At 41.3% G+C, this 19,167-nt stretch overlaps 1 protein-coding gene across 6 annotated transcripts in view; it reads left to right on the top strand.

Moving 5' to 3' along the window:
- Nucleotides 1-850: 850 nt before the first annotated feature.
- The window catches only part of ELAVL4 (ELAV like RNA binding protein 4), a 91,530-nt gene continuing 73,213 nt past the window's right edge, over nt 851-19,167 (top strand). The window contains exons 1-2 of one of the 6 annotated variants that reach the window (XM_025420132.3): nt 4,746-5,113; nt 9,641-9,789. Coding sequence is in view for 5 of the 6 variants with exons in the window: in XM_025420137.3 (XP_025275922.1) it covers nt 964-1,011 (48 nt within the window). In the remaining variant the exon portion in view is untranslated. Of the gene's footprint in view, nt 1,012-4,047; nt 4,334-4,745; nt 5,114-9,640; nt 9,790-19,167 lie in introns of those variants that run through there. The other 5 variants (XM_025420137.3, XM_025420126.3, XM_025420130.3 and 2 more) reach the window with 5 other exon arrangements.

Raw genomic sequence — 19,167 nt, 5'->3', positions numbered from 1 at the left:
ACAGAAACGTTCCACTTGGAGGCAGATCTTAGGGAAAAAGAACAGAACTGGGGAGAGATATATGATTACTTTGCTCTTGTGGTTGTTTATAGCTATTCATATAATTGGATTTTTGAAAGAGGTGCTTAAGATCTTGCTTTTGTTTTACTTTCAAGCTTTTGGGTTATTTCCTATCATGAAGGACCCTATCAGACAAACCTAATGCTTTACCCAGAAGCAAAGTTGCGCCCTCAAACTCTTGCCTCCATCTTGTATGTGCTTCGTCCATATGTTTACTTTTGAATTGGTTTTTTATCATGTGAATCAATATTCTCCTCCCTTTGCTGCAGGAGGATCATTTCCGTGGAGTTTCTGGTCGTCCCCCACCACCCGCTTGCTCTGTGTTGCTTGGGTTTTCCTTGCTCATCCCTCGCTGAATGAAACAAAGCATGTTTGTGTTTCCTTCTTCACAGCTCTTATTAGAATTGGTGCTGGTGTTTTGTTTTGCTTCCTCGCTAGAAGTCAGGAGATGGAATTTTATTTATTTATTTTGACAAGATACAGGGAGAGAGGAGACCCGGTGCCCGTTAGGAGGCTGGCGTTTCTCGCATCACACTCCACACCTGGGGCGGGGGGGGGAGGGGGGGGGGGACAACAGCCCTCTAGGATGGTTCATCTGAGTCTGTGCCCTCTACCCACCTGGTGGCTGTGTCGTGAACTGTTACTTTAAAGAGTAGTTTAGACACCAGCCATGTTTGGGGCAGGCTGCTCCTTCCTGCAAAGAGAGCAGCGCACGTGAAGGAGCCCACGGTGGGGGAGATGCGGGGAGAACGCGGCTCACGGGCTCAGGTTTTAATGTGCAAACTCCGGGGAAATCCTATATTGACTGTTCCGGGGCGCGCAGCAGCACTGAAGAACCCTTTGCAGACGGAGTGCTTTGCAAAGGATTCTAACTGTTTCTCTTAAAACAAAATCTGTGGCAAGATGTTTGAAATCAGCAGGACGCTTAATGCTGCTTTGTTAAATAATGAGGTAATATTTTGTCACTTTTTTCTGGGCAGCATCTGTTTCCCCCCCCCCCCCCCTTCATTTTTATCCCCCTATGTTTATGAAGGATTCTCTTTTTTTTTCTTTTTTCTTCCCCCTCCCCCCTTTTTTTCTTCTCCTGGAAGTCAAGGAATACAGTTCACGCTTCCCTTTCTGTTCCTTCCTTTTGGTGCTTTTGGAGAATTTGGTTTGTCTTTTCCGTTTGCAGCTTCAGCCGGCTGCTGTTCGCTGGCCCATTGTGCCACGTAAGGCTTCTGCGCTGCGCGGAGTAGGGAGTTATTAACGCTGAATTGGCTTCTGGTACAGTCCATCTGGACCCTGTGTGGGAAAGCTGGCTGCCGGCGACTGATGCTGACATGTCTGCAACCTTTGGGATGTGTGCATGGTGGCAAGGGGCTGACTGATAGGAGAGTCCTCCTTTTAAGGGAAATTGTTATTAATGAGTCCAGAAACTGCTCATTTATGGTAAGAGGGATCCAGCGACGCTGGCGGCCCCACAGCTCCGGGGTGTCATTTTTAGGTCGCCTTAGCTGCCCGAGTGAGACAAGTTTATTTCTCTGGTGGTGGAGGATTGTGGCAGAAGGAAAAAAAAAATCCTGCATGACTGGGAGACTCGCCTGCCTGATTCTTGAGATAATATATTGAGAATCTGTTGCTTTACAAATGTCACACCACTGATGGAGCGGTCAGCCCCTCACTCTGAAAGATGAATGGTACTATTGGAAATGCAATAATAAGGTTGACTTTTCCCAACAATAGCATTCGGCCTTTGTCTTTAGAGAAAAGGCCTCTGAGGACATTTGTGCATTTGCTTGAGGATTCCCTTGAAAGACTTCGGAGTGGAGGGTTTTTGGAGAAGTGATCAATATACAAAGTGCATGGATTTTCCAGCCTCGCAAGCCAGCTGATTACTTGGGCCGTAGTGCACAGTCCTGCTTCAGCTGAGCGGCCACAGCATCTTCTGATACACCTGATGGTAATTAATAGCTCGCTGAGCGTGCTGGGGTTAGGCTGGATGCGGGAGAGTGGTTTTAAGAAATTCTGACTTTGGTAACCTCCAGAGAAAGGCAAAGGAAATATTTTGCTCTGGAGTGAGCTGTTTTCATCTGTGTGTTTTTCAGCCCTGCGTTCATGGGTTTCTCCTCACAGTACTCCGTGTGGGGGAGATGGCACTCAGGGCTGCTGTCATTGATTTAGGGCACCTGTCCCTGCCCTGCATCTGTGTGTTGCGCTCTGTAGAACACTCAACCTAGGACTTCATCCCGGGAACATAGTTCAGCAGATCCAGTAGTACTATTGTGACTTGTACGACTCTTTGTGTATTTGCTAGAGAAATTATCTTAAAAGTTTACTTAATTCAGTCTGGTTCCACTTGAAGGGATTATAGTTTTGACATTTCTACTTTTCTGTTTCATGGATTTGTATTTCTAACAGCTCGATATGTTAATATTCAACTCTAATTTTCCATATAGTGTACCCAACATGTATTATTTCATGGTGTATCTGTATTTTTCAAAGCGTGCATATCTAAGCGTGTATATTTATGGGTGTGTGCTTGTGAAATAGTAGCTGGGAGACAATAGTTCTAATTTTTTAAATGTAAAGGTTTTTTCCTTTTTGACTAATTTTTCACGGGCCCATCTATTCTCGGACTTGGGGTCCAGAGTGTAGCATGATTTTCAGTCTGTATTTCTATTCTTCCCAGGCCCATCTCGCTGCCAAGTCCAGCCAAAATTTAAATTATGTTGCATTATTTCTTTAGTAACATTTGTTACCTCTCTGTATTCACTGAAGAACAAATTGACTAAACTATGAATTAAATAAATAGTGATAAATTAGCTTTTTGGTTAGAAGTAAAGCATAAGTTCCTCAGGTAAGCCACCTTAAAACCCAAACCAGAGCAAATTACTGTACCACTGAAGGCTGGTATCACAGAGGTTATGAAATGCACAACATAGGCAGGCGGACTGTATACATCACCACACACTTGCTAGATGTCTCTTTGCAAGTCTTTTAAGAGGCCGAAGGAAAAAGACATCTTTTGGAGGAGAGAAGCAAAATCACGTGTTCAGTCAGCAAGATGAGCACTTTGCACCGGTCATGAAATGACGCTGTTGTTAAAAGCTTGCTTTACCATTCTTTATAGCAGTGAGGATAGTAAAGAGAGATTGTGTTTTAGTGGATTTTTAAAAATTCAGATCATGCCCCATCCAAGTTGAGAAATAAATTCATTTAAATAAATCATTCATCATTCTGTGTTTTGAAAAGCTCAGACAGAAGGCAGAAAGGTAGAGGCTGACAGCTGCCCTCCTCCCCGCCCCCCCCACCAGCTTTTTTTCTTTTTTTGTTTATTAGGAAGTAGTTTTCTGAATCAAACTTGGAGGAACCCAGTTTGTGGAGCAAACACAATCTCAAACTTGCTTTCTCCTGAAACGCTGGCCTGGTTAGCTGCAGAAGGAGCATTACTTACTAAAAATCAGCAATATTAGGAAATAATAAAGTTAAAATGTAGATGTATTAGCACATTAAAGTGCTTTTGTTGTATCTTTAAGCCTAGAGGCAGATCATTAAATATGCATTTCGCTAGAAAGCAACTGTCGAGAAAGATAAGGTGGTTGAAAATATTCTATCCTGGAAAAGCCCTCTGTCAAAGGGGTTTGGCGTTGCAGCCCTCAGGACAGGGGAAAGGGGGGACACTCCCACCGTTAGGGTTTGCAAGCAGCGGCCGTCCGGTGACCTGCAGTTGTTACAGTACTTTTGAGCTAGGAGGAGGGAAAAGGTAAAAATACAAGTATGGCTGTTGTTGCTTCAGCCTGGCCTTAATTACCAGACACAAGAAGCAGTTCAGAAATCTGGTCTCTGTTGTTGTAGAGGTCACCAAATCATTAACATCGTCAATCTGGCAGTAGCTAATTTAAATAGCACCTGATGTTGCAACGCCTCCCTTCGTTTTCCCAGCCAATCAGATCCTGGCTTCGGCTGACAGATGGTCCCATAAATGGATGTAAAAAGGGGAAGCTTCGAGCCAATTTCAGCAAGGCTCTGTTCAGTTGTTCTTATCTACATCCTAGAATCGGGGGTTTCAGCTCACTGCTCCTTTTCTTTCTTTTTTTTTTTCTTTCTCTCCCCCATCCCCTCCCCCCAAATAATTGATTTACTTTACAATCATCCACATTGTGTTTTGTGGATCTTTAAATATATATAACAATAGTAGTCATTTAAAAAATATATCCTGAAACCTTTGCAAATTTTAAAAGAAGAGTCGAAGCTCTGCGAGACCCAATATTTGCCAATAAGAATGGTTATGGTAGGTATGACTAGATTTATAATCTGTTGTTTGTGTTGCTGGAGGGAAGAAAAGCATCTACACCTTGACCAGTCTTATGCTTGCACAAGAGTTTAGTTCTCTGCTGCTGTTTGGTTCCTACATTTACTATCTCTTTTGTGTAGAGAGTGCCGGTAGGTCCTTTTATTGAAAAGCAGTGGGGAAATAGATTGTCATTTTTAACAGGTCATTGTCAGTTTTCCCTTCAACATAAAGGAGGGGGCTGGTATAGAGGGGAGGTGGACTGAAATAATTGCTGGTTTGCTGAAAGAGGTTATATTACATGAGACCATACTGGCAGAAAAGGCTTTTTTTTTTTTTTTTTTTTGTAAGGGAGAGGGGGGTTTGTCTATGTGCCTGGGTTTTGTGGGGCTGGAGGTGGATGCAGCGGGGCTAGGAATCTCCATTTCCATGCTGGAAATGTAAAGCTTGAGAGGCAGCTCCTGGATCCTGAACGTTGAGATGGGCAGTGGTGTTTCGGGGGACTGCGCAGTCAAAACGGCAAAGAGAGTGATTTATTTGGGCTTCAGTAAATGCTGCATCTTGTATTTCAAAGAGTTTCCTGTCATGACCTCATAAAAAAGAGGAGGCGGCTTGTATGTGTAGCGGTGCCTGGCGTGTTGAGTTGTTGCTTCCTTCCCTGGGCAGCAGCTCTGTAAGAAGGAATGTCAGCTTTTACATAACGTTCCTTTCCGCTTTTGACACACTGTGTGAGGGTCCATCTTCTTCTGATCACAGATGGAGTGGAATGGCTTGAAGATGGTAAGTGAAAATTCAGAGGAAGGCAGCTTGGAGATTCCAGCCGTGTGTGTGTGTGTGTGTGTGTGTGTGTGTGTGTGTAAGGATGATGGACCGTGCATCGTAAATCACCGTGCAGATCGTGTGTGTGTATGTGTGTGTTTATTAGTATTTCTCTTTTCTGAAAGCCAGAATCCATCTCCAAGTGTAATGGCACTGCATGCACACAAGGCACACACACTGCCTCTTCCATCGAACACACATTTAGCCAAGCAAGGTTGGTGCCTTTTTTGACAATCACAATGTCACCGTCGCTGTTGGCTGGCGTGTCCACCGCCTCTGTGAGCTTTCAGCAGAATTACATGACTGTTAAAGTTAAAGGCACATTTCTTTTTTAGTCTCCTACTAGGAGTGATGGGGAAGGCTGGATATGAGGGGTGGGGAGGTGGGGTTCAGTACCAGCAGATGCATTTGTGAAACAGGACTTTGGGATGTGGAAGGGGAAGTGGAAAACCTTTCTGCCAAAGTAGTAAATCTATTTTTAGTATCATCTTTTTCGGGGGAAAAAAAAAGAAGCAGGGAAACTCCTTGAGTGCCGCTCCTGTCGCCTGATGTTGACCCCGAAGACATGGCACAAAATGGCACAATCAGATGCCACGGGTGCCCACTTTGACTTTGAATTTCACCAGCAATAGCTTTCACGGGGGCTTCAAAGCCGGGTGTGTGGGGAGGCTGTAAATTCATATCCATCTCACTTATTTTTTGCTAGCAAAGCCTGGGGAGGACTTTTCGCTCTGCATAGATGTTATAACAAAGCTGTGGTCTTTTTCCCATTCTTAGAGGATTGCCTTTGTCTGGCTGCTTGTTTTGATGGGTGTAAAACAAATAAGATTAGACCGAGCAGCCCAACTGAAAGCGATAGCTGGGAGGAAAACCCAATGAAAGGTTGCCGGGGAAACGAACAGAGGAAAAGCCGAGTCGGGAGCAGGTGGCTATCATGAGAACACACTGCAAACAGTGTAAAAAGGGGGGAGGACAGGACCTCGATTATCTTTGCTGTTCTTTGTGGCCGGCCCAACTTTAATTATTCTTTATAAATAGGTGTTAATTACATTTCTAACTCTGGTTTACAGTGATTTTTAGAAATCTATTTTTAAGCATCTGTTCTGTCTCTCCTGGGTTTTTGTGTTTTGTTTTGTTTTGTTTTTTTGTTGTTGTTGTTGTTGGTTTTTTTTTTTTTTTTGGTTTAAAAAACAGAGAGGGAAGAAGACGAGGGGGAAGGGAGGGTAGGGAATCTTGCTTTTTTCCCCCCCTTTCTCTCTCTCTCTCTCTCTCTCTTTCCCCCTTTTCCCTGCTGTGAAATTGTACGTGCGAAAAATCGCAAGGAATCCTGTGAGGCCATTTGAAAAAAATGTAAATTATATTGAATGAAGTTGACGGAAGCATAATAGTGAACTCCCACAGCTGATAGGTTCTGCAAATGATTTCTTAGAAATTTCCAGCAAATATCCATAGGAAAAATATAGGTAGAATAGATTTACCCTAAAGCAATGATTTTGTGCTAGGTGATATTGGTGTTTTTACTAAATCAGATGTTGATACTACAATTCCAGGGAGTTTATTGCATCCCTCATTTTATATCCTAAGTAGAAATTACTTTTAAAAATAATAAATGAAAAACTGCATTTTGGCCTTTGCTTCGTTTACCACTCTATACCTCTAACCACAAGGTCCATCAGGCTGCACCCTTGCAGCAACTGCAAGGCATTTGGTCCTGGGTCTGATCTTGGCATAAACTGAGTGAAAAGCTAATTTTTTTTTTTTTAGTGTCTCTGAACGTCTAGGACCCGTGCGTGCGCTGGGTGACAGGCGTCTCTCCCTTTTTCTCTGAGTGTGCTTTTCTAGTAGGCTCTTTTTCTCGTGATGGTGGGTACCAGAGAACAGAAAGGTATAGTGCTTAGGCGAATAGGAGGTAGCATAAAACCATGATCTGTTATGGTTCCTTCCAAATTAGATACATGATCATGTAGCTAATGTTAAGCCCAAAAATGAGAGATTAAAATTATACTGAAATATGTTAAAAGGTTAGGAAATATAGTTGGCTTTACTGAAGGTACTCTTAATTTTTACTCTCTCCATTGCAAATCTCTGCACTCACCGCCCCCCCCCCCTTTTTTCCTTGCAAAGGGCTTCTTTTTGTTTTGTCTACTCTTGAGGAAATATATATAAACTTATTTTTTGTCATATGTCGAACACTCGAATCTTTGCATAGCCATATATCTCTTAAAGATTAGACTAGTTTTTTATTATCTCTAATAGAGTTTTTTTTTCTGAGAAATTTCTATCATTTTTTAGTTAGGGGGAAAATCGTTTCCATAAGAACTGTCACCTTGTCATGGGTTGTAAAAAAGACACGTGGTTCTACTGCTGACCTTTCTTGCTTCTTTGTCTTAAAAATATTAATGCCTACTACCTGCATGTGGAGGTGTGCCTTTATGGAAACACAGGGCTGAGTGTGCATTTATTAAGAAATGAAAATCTGATCAGAAATATTTCTGCAAAAAACACCTGACTACATCGCAGTTTTAATGATCAGAATGTCCGTATATATCATTGTAACATCATGGCTACATCGTTTAATATTTAAATTTTTAAAAGGATAAAATGAAAATAGCTAGGGAAATGGCTGAGAAACTGCTTTGAGAATCACAGACTTATAAGATAATTTTAATATCTCGGTTAGAAGAAAAAAAAAGCCTAACAAGCAACTTAGCCACTCATTTCTGTAGTCCCATTCATTTCTAACTGCCATTCATTCAAGTCATCGTCCTGGCCAGATACAGATGAACTTGCTTCTGTTTGATAGTTTTCCAAAGCCTTAAAAGTTTTTCCTCTCCCTATAGCCCTTTATTGGTCCTTTGAATATTCAAGGATTTTGTGATGAGAGGAGGGCCAGAGTGTTGTGAGCTAATAACAATGGAATTTTTCTCTTAAGGAAAGAGAAAGAAAATGAGCTACGCATCTGCGTTTGAGTTCGTAACTCAGTCTTGAAAAAGGGTTTGAGACCTGGTTGACTTCACGTATTTTAAACTTAGCATTTCTGTTGGGGGTAATCTGCTTGACATTTCGAATCTAGAGATCATGCCTGAATAGTGCTTTGTGTGTATGTTCAGTGTCTCTAAAAGAATTTGTGGGTGAATCAAGGTGTTTTTCTCAAGTAAGAATTACCACTAACAATGAAAAGGTTTCCTCAGGGCAAGTCCTTTCTTTGGTTTGATTTCTTCCCTTTGCACTTATTTCTTTATTGTGGGTGGATTCTTTTCCTACATGTAGACCAAATACTGTTCCTTCCATGAGAATATATGCTGCTTCACTTAGTCCTTGGCATCTTAATGCCTTATTTTAATAAAAAAAAAAAAAAAGAAACAAATTGTGTGTACCGCAACTAAGGAATGGCGGGGTTGATAGAGGTCATTGTGTGTGGACGGAGGTACTTTGGCCTTGATAAATTTCTTCATCAGTTCCAATGATCTGTGGCCACCAGGCACTTAATTTATATGCCTGGACACTTAATATGTACATTTGTTGGTGAGCTGGCCAGCGGATGCTAGACACATGAGTGTGCGCTGGCAAATGCTGCAATGCAGTATTTTTTCCCAATGTCATTAGGAATTTTGGGGGTATAAAGGGGCACAAACATTCTCAAGCTTTTATCTTACTATCTTCCAGTAGATGGACCATGTTGTAAAGAATTGGCCAAATCTCCTTTTAAAAGTGAAGTCAACCTTTTATTGCCCGCTGTCTGTTCTTCCATCCATTAGATAGATATGTGGCAAATATGTATATGTGAAAGAGGGAGATTCTGTGTGTGTGTGTGTGTGTGTGTGTGTGTGTGTATCTGTGTAGGCATGTGTGTTTCTGGAATCCTGCACCTGTCTTAGGTTTTCCTTATTTGGTATTACCAAATGTGTATACATACTTGCAAGTGTATGTGCATCTAAAAATGGAAAGAAAACCAAACTGGGCTGGCTTCCCATAAGAAGTGGCTTCTCCTCCTCACAAACTCCAAGAGTTTTCTTATTAGAAAAATGCAAAACTTAATCAAAAAGATATATCCAGACCCTGCAGACTTCCATTAGTAACCAAACACCTTCCTTTAGTTGCCACTTGAGAAACTACAAATGTGCAGATCCATAACCATATTTGTGATCTCGAAGCTGCTCTCTCAATCAAGGGGATGGGTTCAAATTAAAATGTACATGTATGTGGAAGGAGAGTTGCTTTTTCTTTGGGAGCATTTGAACCTAATCTTTAACCATTGGAAAAACAAGTAGGAGGTAGGGTGCCTGTGTTCGCAGTTCCTGCATTGTTTTGGGAGTTTGTGTGTGTATGTGTGTGCTTCAGAAACATCCTCGTATTTTTAAGATCTCAGTGTATTTTAAGGGTAGAGGGCTATTCTAGGTGAGTGGCTTTTTAAGGGTGAAAAGAAAGGTGATCTGTGGATGGGTGGGAGTTATCACAAGCAGTAATTGTCATAAATTACTCATCTAGAAATGGAAAGAGAAAAAGGCTGGAGGACAAGAATGGAGAGGGGCACCAACATGTGGATCTGCGCCTGCCGATAGAAGAGATAATGAGTGAGAAATTTGAACTGGTGCAGTGCGGGAGCCTGATCATTTCTCAGAACCTTGACTTTGCAGGTTCATTACTTCCTTGCTTGCTTGTTCACACCTTTAATTATATCCAGTTTGGGATGCTAGCTAGGGGCACCAAAGATGAGCCATTTTGTTTGTTGTTTACTTCATTAAGTATTCAGGCAGAGTGCTCACAATAGCTTTGGAGCATCAGTGTTAGGAATCAAGCACTTTGGAAATGGAATTGTTACAAAAGAATAAAAAATAAGAAAGCAATCAGCCAGCTAGCTTGCTTTGGATGTTCACTCTGCTTAATGGTAATATTTATGCTGTTCCTTGTACATTCATTAAGAAATAAATTATGCAGTGTCAGTGCTCCTAATATGCTGGTTGCTCCCCCTGCCCCCCTCGCTCTCGCTCTTCTCTCTCTCTCCCCACGCTCCACCCCCAAGATTTTGCCTTTTACTTGGCCATTTTAGGATGGACCATTTTTGCTATGGGGAAGATCATCCTTCAGTTCCTCGTTCTATTTAATACGAGAGATGTTTTCCCCTCAATATGGATCTTTCTCCATCAGGATCACGAAATGCTGAACACCATAAAGGAATCTTTAAATAATTTTTGTTGAGGAAGCAGTGAAAATGTTGAAGAAATAAGGTCAATGTAATTGTTGTGCTTGCGCTTTGTTTTTTGTTGTTTTTGGAAAGCCTTATTTTTAACCACAAAAGTAAAGTGCAAAACTAGCATATGTGATTTTTTAAAAATGGAAAAAGATTACAAGTCATAGGTCTCTCTTAAAAATAACTCACCTGGGACTCTTGGTTTGAAAGATAACATTTAAACTCGAGTTTAATTTTTTTAATTATTCATGTTAAAGCTATAAAAATATAATTCATAAATATATTTTTTCTATAAGAAGTTTAGTTCTATTTTCAGGATATGAGGAAGCAGAGAAACAATTCTAGCAAGATGCTGAATTCTGAAAAACACACCACAACGTGGAGGTTGCCTCCTCTCTGCACTTTGTGGCGTTGAATCCACTCCTGCTCCTTCTATGACTCAGTTACCTTCTGTCGTCTACTGTCTTGTGGCGACTAGCCCTTGAAGTTGTTTTCCCAGCTGTGTTCATCGAGGAGGCTAGGCTATCATCTGTTGAGGACTTACTATGTACCTTTCTCTGGAAGGTGGAATTCAAGGTCACCGTTTCTTTTTCTTCTGGCACTGATCAGAAGACAGAATAAGAGTGTAAGTAAGTCCCTGTGGTTGGGGCTAAGGTTCAGGTGAGGGCTTGTAAGGTTGGTTGTTACGTAACCCAGTTTGTGTCAAGCTATGGGAAGAGATCTGTTGGAACATTCAAATACACAAATGTTTTCTTTTTGTATTTGTAAGAGCCTAGGCATGACTCCAAAAGATAGAAGTCAAAGATCTTCTGGATATTTTTGTCTGTAAGGTTCCATGTATGGAGATGTTCGCTTCCAGGAAAGGTAAAGTTTAGACAGGAGTAGGAATTTGTCTTTCTGTCTGCTACCCATGAGCTTGGCTAGAGCCAATCAATTTTACAGAAATGCAAAGGCTGTTCTAACAGAGATGCTTCTTTGAGTACCTCTCCCTCATGTCACCTTCCAGGGAGGACCTCAGAAGATAGTGACCCTCTTGGCAGGCCCTTGTGCAAACGGTAAGTTTGCACATGGAGCAGATGTCATAGAGTAATGTCGTGATACACACCCACATCCTGCCTGCAGCGGGGTGAGGATGGTATAGATGGACAGCCACGATGCCCAGTGTGCTTGGGATGTGCCGATAATGACTTCTCAAGTAGCCTGTTTTCCTAAGCTGGCAGTCCAAACCTTTAGAGTTTTCCTTTTTAATTTGTACTTGAAAATTAACAGGCTGAGTTGAACTTTTCTCTTTTCAAGTGCCCCCTTTGAAGATGCAGCAGTAGTAAATACAGCTTTAATGATAAACTTTAGCTCTAAGTGCTATTTAAAAGTCTGTCATGGAAAGCCTGAGAACTTGCAATCTTTACTAATGAAACTTTTATTAGGAGAGTGCTCACTTAAAATGGAGTAAACGACTAAGTCCCTGGAATGTGTGATTTTGACCAGATTTGACTCATCCTCTCTTATGTTACTTTTTGTAATGCAGCCAACCACACATCTAAAATTCTGGATATTGTACTTGTCTTCAATATTAATTATCTCTGTTGATGCACTGGGTACAGACAGTACAATTCCCACAAGTCCAGATTCTTACTGTAACACCAAAACAAAAGTGATATTTATGAATAATATTGGGAAAGTTGTCTTCATAGTAACCATTCCCCAAAGGAAACTTTACATAAATGTGCATTTATTATTCAGGATATTAAAAGGGAATCCTTAGCTTTTACTTTTTAATTTGGGCTAAAATATGTAAATTGGTTTTATTTTGGAGTTGCTCTGTTTTAGGTGGCTTTGGGGGAGGATAACTTTCCAGCTTGATTATATTTTAATCACCTCTGTAGTAGAAAAGGTTCCAATCCTGAAATCAACCTTGTTATTGTGATTAGGACCCAGAGGGCCAGTGTGCAGATGGAGCTAAAAGCATTTACATCGACTTGTACGTATGTAGAAAAATTAGATTTGTTTCTGCTAGATACCACTATCCCCATGTCCTTAGTGGCAGGGCCAGCTCAGAGGCTACGGAACCACAAGTCTTTCTCTGGATTCACAGGATCTTCATGGTGTGCCTGGTACAGGCAACCAACTGGAAAGGTTGCATCTTGTTTTAAGAAACCAGGAAGTGCCAAGGACTTTGAAGTCAGGTGGACTGGGGCTAGAATCCTGACTTTCCCTATTAGTAATTGAGTGATCTTGGATGAGGTCCTTCAGCTTTCAAGCTTCAATGTCCTCATCTTTAAGAGGAGATGAGAAGGCCTGACTCACAGGGTTTTGTGAAGATCAGACGAGACACAGTATGGGAAGGCACCAGTCATACAGCTGACTACTAAAGATGCCTAGAGAATGTTAGGTCTCCTTCAGTCTCCCTGTGCCAGATGTCCTGGGGAGAAGTGACATTGAATGCTCTCCCCAGAACTCAAGGAGGGTGGGGGTGACATACAGTAATTTTTAAACACAAACAAGCCCTCAGTTCTTCCCTGGAATTGTGTGGCTTTATTAGGTTTTCTGCATTCTCATAGACTTTTGCAAGGTGCATTCATAGTCCCCTTTGGAATTAGAATTAACTTGGGATTTAGTTGTTAAAAAGAGAAAAAAGGTGAATATAAAATTAATTTTAATCAGCGCTGTTTTTTCCTTTTTTAATTTCATGAAAGAGTCTGTTAGGAAATTCAGAAGTCAAGCAGGAAAAAAAATGGGTTAAGCTAATGAATACAGTCTCATCTTTGCTGTCTAAAATATATTATTATAACCTGTGAGCTATTTGACTTTGGCCCAGAAACCAGCTTACTTTGGAGCTATTTTTTTTCCTCTTTACCACACCAGCTTTTTTCTTCTATCCCTCTTATTTCCCCAACAGACTGAATTTTGAAGTCCTATTTTTCAAGGAGTGGTGAAGAGGTTGAGGCAAAAAGTGGCTTAATGAGATTTTTCTAACTTGCCATCAGTTTTCTTTCTCCTGCTTGGTGAGGCAGGATGATGGATGGCTTTGGCAGTGCAAATAGCTCTAGAAGCGATTGCATTGACTGGAGAGGTGTGGGAGATGTGAGCAGAATGCTGGCCCTCAATTTATGACCCTCCCATTTGCAGAAAGGAAAGGACAGGACGAGAGTCACCATAAGGGCCTTGATGTCACTGCTGATCACATGCACTTGGGAAGGGGTAATGGGAGTTGTCAGGACCGGTGTTAGGCCGAGCCTAATTTTGTGCCTTTTCCCCAAGGCTCGCAAAGGGGGAATAAACAGGCACGTTCAATAAAATTCACAGGTTGTTCTAAAATGAGACCTGTTGCTGTTACCAATGAGGGTGAAGAAACCATGCAAGTAGTACCTGAAGGGGTTCACGACTGAAACTGAAAAAAATATGTAATGTCCTTGGAACAGTATTTTAATGTCATGGATTTGGGATTTCACTTTATATGATCATGAGAAGATTGTGAAAGGGAGTCATTTTTTTTCCTTCAACTGAATCCTTAAAATCAGGGGAAGGATTATAAATTGATTTGATCCCCCAAGCACCATTTTGCAGGACCTACGCTTCTGTTAAAAAAAAAAAAAGAAAAAAAAAAAAGACTCTTTACTGTGAAACAGACAATAGAATTTTTCTCTTTCCACGTGTATCTATTTCAAGGCTTCACCAAGTTCTTCTAAGGATTTTGCAAGCAGCCTTGTGCACCAGCTTTCTGGAAGAATTTGGTTGATTTTTATAGCATGTTTTGGTACGGGGGGGGAATACAGTAGTGGAAGAAGGGAGCTTGAATGTAGAGAGGCTAGAAGATGTTTGTGCATAGGTTAGCCTAGAAAAATCTCACACCTATTAATGGTGGATCAAAAAAAGAAGATTGGGTGAGCTATTTGAGCAGGTGACTGGGCAGGAAAGGGGCAGGTGGATATTCTTAGGATCTCCTTGCTAGATAAATATTTATATTTTGTTTATATTATTAAAAAAATTGCCCCATATTTAAACCAGTACTTGAGTCTCCACTCCTTTATGCTTTACACCTTTGGCTTAAGGTTATCAGCAAGAAGAAAAGACTTTTAGCTTAGAAGAACTTTAGTAAAAACTCTTAAACAGGTCTCTAGTTGGTGGATTTTGGAGACATGGGCTTACAGTTGGCTATAATCATAACAGTATTCTTCCTGAACTATCGTCATGTCAATTTTCCAAGAACAGAGGAGCTTGTATTTCTAGAACTTCACAATTCCCAGCACAGCTCTGCTGTAATGGCTCTGTGACTAAGGAGATGATTTCTCATATTCACTTCACATTGTATCATTTTTGCCCTATGGTGTTGGGTTGATCTCCCTAATGTAGTTAGGGCAGGTGTTGTTAACCCCTTTTTATAGAAAGTAAAGCTCAGCTGCCTGCCCTGGGATACATGTTTAACAGTATCAGACGTCTTAGCTCCGGAGTGCTGAGGAATACGTTCAGCTCAGACAAAGTTAACTTCCCTAGGAGCAAAAAGCAAAAATGAAAGCAAATCAGTAGAAATAATTCCTTTTCTAGATCAGATTTTTCAGTGTGGAATAGGCAAATACAGTTGCATGTCTGGGCCTATGAACCACATTCTGGGTGCCTCCTGGAATGTCACAGTCTTTAAAACATGTTCTAAAATAGTGAGTAAGGACTATGACAGGCAAAATGTGCAAAGTGTCTCAGCAGAGGAGGTCCAATAGACAGAAGAAGAGACATCCCATGCTGCTGGGGGAAGGAGACAGTCTTCAAGGAGGAAATGCCATTTGGGTGGAGCCAGGAAAGATGAGTAGGCGGGGAAATCAGGAAAACGGGGCATCCCGTGTGGAAGGAAGAGTATAAGTAAAGGCACGAGATGGACACTTGCCTAAGGAATGATAATTAGTATGGTGTAAATGCAACACAGGATGCGTAAAGATAAAGCTAGAGAGATAAAGAAAACTTATCATTTAGGAAGATTAAGGTGTCTGACTTGGTTTTAACTTTATTTGAATCAGTAGCTACGAAATGTCTTAGAGACTTATAGTTTCCTGATTGTCTGGGAGGGTTGAGACTTGCCTTTATTGGGTCATGATTTCTCAGAAGTTGAGGTCATCCAAAAGATACTACTGAATTAGACATTGGTTATTTAGAGAGAATTGGCATTAAAGCATTCTTCTAATCAGAGTGTGATGTTATGATGATGATGCTGCTCACTGGTGCAGTCACATCGAGGATTGCTTTTGGGGTTACAGTGCCAAAAAGCACTAGGAGGAAAAAATATCAACTTTATTTCAGATTGCAAAGAAGTGTGCCATTAGAGGAGCACGCTGCATTCTCTCACCAGCTGCTCATGTCATGGGAAAATGTGTGGCCAGAGAAAGGATGATGGTAGTTGGGGAATCAGCTTATTTCCTCCAGAATAGAAAACTACCCACTTCAGACTTCCAAGTGCATGTGCCAGAGCATGCTTGTCTTCCCTGGTAGTCTGTGAGCTCTGGAGAGCAGAGATTGTGTCAAATGCTCTCTGATTCAATGTTGGGCACACGTTTATTGAATTGAGTTATAATTTTTTTAGAGTCTGAACTACAGAGTTCTGACTTGAGAGTTTAGGTCTGTCCTTTAGTTTATTCACCCAAGCCACCTAACCTGGCTGAGTTCCAGGTTCTCAATATGTAAAACACATTAATGCAACTTCATGTCTTGATGGGAGGATCAGTTAAGCCATATCCTCGATACATTCCAATAGATAGAATAACAATATTAGTAAATTACTAGGTTCTAGTTTTGCCTACAGTTATTTTACTGGGTCTTGACCAGAATTTTTTTAAAATGAAAACATAAGTGAAATGGAAAGGATCAGTGGCTAGTGCTTGTTAAGGGTATTATTTCGTGAAACTTTTGTTTCAGTTACCTATGTTTTGAGTTGTGATGTGAAGTTGCTGTTCATTATATGTCTTACTTTTTTTGCTTTGTTGAATCCTGGTCAGTAAATTTGAAAAGCACTGTGTTTTTGGTTTTTGGTCGTTTTTTTTTTTTTTTTTTTAAAGATTTTATTTATTTGACAGAGAAAGAGATTGTGCATGCACAAGCAGGGGGAGAAGCAGAGGGAGAGGGAAAAGCAGACTCTGCTGTGGAGGGAGCCCAAAGCAGGGCTCGATCCCAGGACCCTGAGATCAGGACCTGAGCCAAAAGCAGATGCTTAACTGATTGAGCCACCCAGGCGCCCCTAACGAACACTGTTCTAGGTGATAGTGAGCTCTGCATTATCCAAAGGAAAAAAACCAGTCACCTTTTTTTTTTTCAGAGCTATGCAATGCAAAATCTCTAGGATCTTCCAAATTATTAAAGAAAAAAATGACATCTGATTATTTTAGATTTAATATGGAAAATGTATTTTTTAAGATTTTTTTTATTATTATTCTTGAGAGAGGCATAAGCAGAGAGAGAAGCAGGCTCCCTGCAGGGAGCTCCATGCGAGACTCGCCAGGGTCCCTGGGATCACACCCTGAGCCAAAGGCAGACGCTCAACCACTGAGCCACCAAGACATCCCAACATGAAAAATGTATCTTAAATCTTTGAAAATTAAGGCTATCTGCATGGTATATGTTGGGGCTCTCTATTAAAGTATTTATTAACTAGCAAATTTTATACCTTGGTCATGCTACCTAGCTGAACCTTCAAAGTAATAATGATAATGAGAGTACTAAGTAGTGGAGGTGATCTAGAGGTGGGACTAGAAATAATGAAATTAGCTTTAGCTTCCCTTTCTTGAGTTCTTACTCTGAGTCAGGCGCTGTGCCTTACACATCATTCCTTTTAATCCCTAGAGCAACCTTAAGAGGTAAATGTTAATTTTCCTGTTTTATGGATGAACTAACTGAGATTTTGAAAGGTAAACTAAGGTGACACAGCCAGCAATTAGGCCAGATTTGGTTTAAACCCAGATGTGTCTAATTCTAGAACAAAATGTAAACGATTTATTCAATTCCATGAAAATGTACTAAGGTGCTTACTCTGCGTTAGAACTTCTTTACAGGGAATGGTGGGTCAATTGGTCTCTGCCCTTGAGGGTTTACTGTGCATGGAAGTGGGTGAGATGTGATCTAATCACAAGAGGACAGGCACAAAGACTTTCTTACTAAGTATTTAATTTTGGAAGTAGTGAGAAGAGTACCTGCCACATAGTTTAGGTATTCAGTAAAGATTTTTTGAACTGAACTGAAAATGGATTAACTCTCACCTGGTGATTTGGAAGAGAGTGGGAGCCTATTGAGGAACCTCTGTGCTGGGGAATATCCTTAAACCTAGAAAGTGGCAGATCCATCTGCTCGGTGCCCTTTGGAACTCATGAAATTGGCAGCAGCAAAAAGCCAACCAGAGCTCACGAACTCAAATTATGAACTTCAAATTTCATTCAGGCAGAGAGAACCTTTTTCATCTTAGTATGAAAAGAGAGTCCTGTGGCAGAAACATTTCGAGAATGACAAATAGAGGGCAAATCTTAGATTGAAAAATAGTCATTATTGTTGTTATTGCTATTTTTACTATTGCTGTTTTATTTTTATTTTATACTAACCTCATAACCTCAAGCAAGTCGCGTTACCTCTGTGAGCCTCCATTTCCACGTTTGTAAGATGATTTATACTTCTTGGGGTTGTTGTGAGGATGGAATAGTTCCGTTTGAGAAAGCCTCGTTCAGCACTTACTGTTTAGTGGTCTCTAAGGACTTAGTGTAAAGGAGGCATAGCTCCCCGCCCTCAGGGAGCTGAGCGTCTAGTGAAAGTGCAGCGAGGCTTCAGCCCCGCTACCTGCAAAGCCCACACCTGAAAGAATGCACCCCTTGCAGTCTGCTTTCGGTGTATATGTTATCGTCATGCATGTCTCATTTGCATCATTGGAAGTTCAAGTTTATTGAGGATAAGGATGCCATGATGGTCATCTTTTTATCCTCTGCTACCCCTCGGCCCCTGCCTTACCCATTGGTGCAGGGTTGCCTTATATAGTTATCACTCAATAAATCCAGCCCAGTTCCGCAAATATTTACCAAGTTGTTCAGGGTGCTGTGCTGGGAAAGGGAGAGTAACATTTGCTCAACAGAGTTGAGTTGAAAAAAACTCTAGAGTACAAAAGGGGAACAGTATCATGAGGTGGTGATAAACTACGCTGTGCTCACAATGCCTGTGATCTATTCAGGAGGAAAGGAGGGCCCCAAAGACAATTTGGTGGTGAACCTAAAAATTAATGTATTCTTTCTTTTTCTCCATGCTATTTTGTTTGTATTTCATGGGAAACCAGTGTATTTGCTGCAGGCACACAGTTGAGATGTGATCACAGAGATGGCCACTTAATAGATTTGTGGCTCAGGATCAAGCCCAGCCACCTTCACAACGCCCCGGACACCCTCTGTGGCCTGGCTGCTGCCCTCCTTTCCAGCCTCCCATCCTGCAGCTCTCTGCCTTCCATTCATTCTCCACTATGGGACTTCGCTGTGCTGTTCCATCCACACCTATGTTCGAACAGATCCCTTGGTCTCAAACATCATTCTGCTTTTCTTCACTTGGCTTCAAGAGACCAATAGGAGGTGACTTCTCAACCAGGAAAGTGTCCCTGACTCACGCTGAGTTAGGGCCTCATCTTTGAGCACTGCCAGCATCCTTCCGTCATTGGTCTTCCCCACGGCATTATCATTTGTTGATTTGTCTTGTCTCACCACCACGTCAGCAGTCTGGGGTCCTCTCTGTGTCTGGCCTCTAGCAGGTGCTCAGTAACGAATTGCTAACTGAATGATGGAGTTGGGTGTTGGTTAGATTGTTCATAAAGGGCTTGCCATCA

The sequence above is a fragment of the Canis lupus genome, chromosome 15 (genome assembly GCF_003254725.2).
Source record: "Canis lupus dingo isolate Sandy chromosome 15, ASM325472v2, whole genome shotgun sequence".
Taxonomy (NCBI): Eukaryota; Metazoa; Chordata; class Mammalia; order Carnivora; family Canidae; genus Canis; species Canis lupus.
Note: the sequence above shows the minus strand (reverse complement) of the source record. Positions and strands in the feature narration are given on the sequence as shown.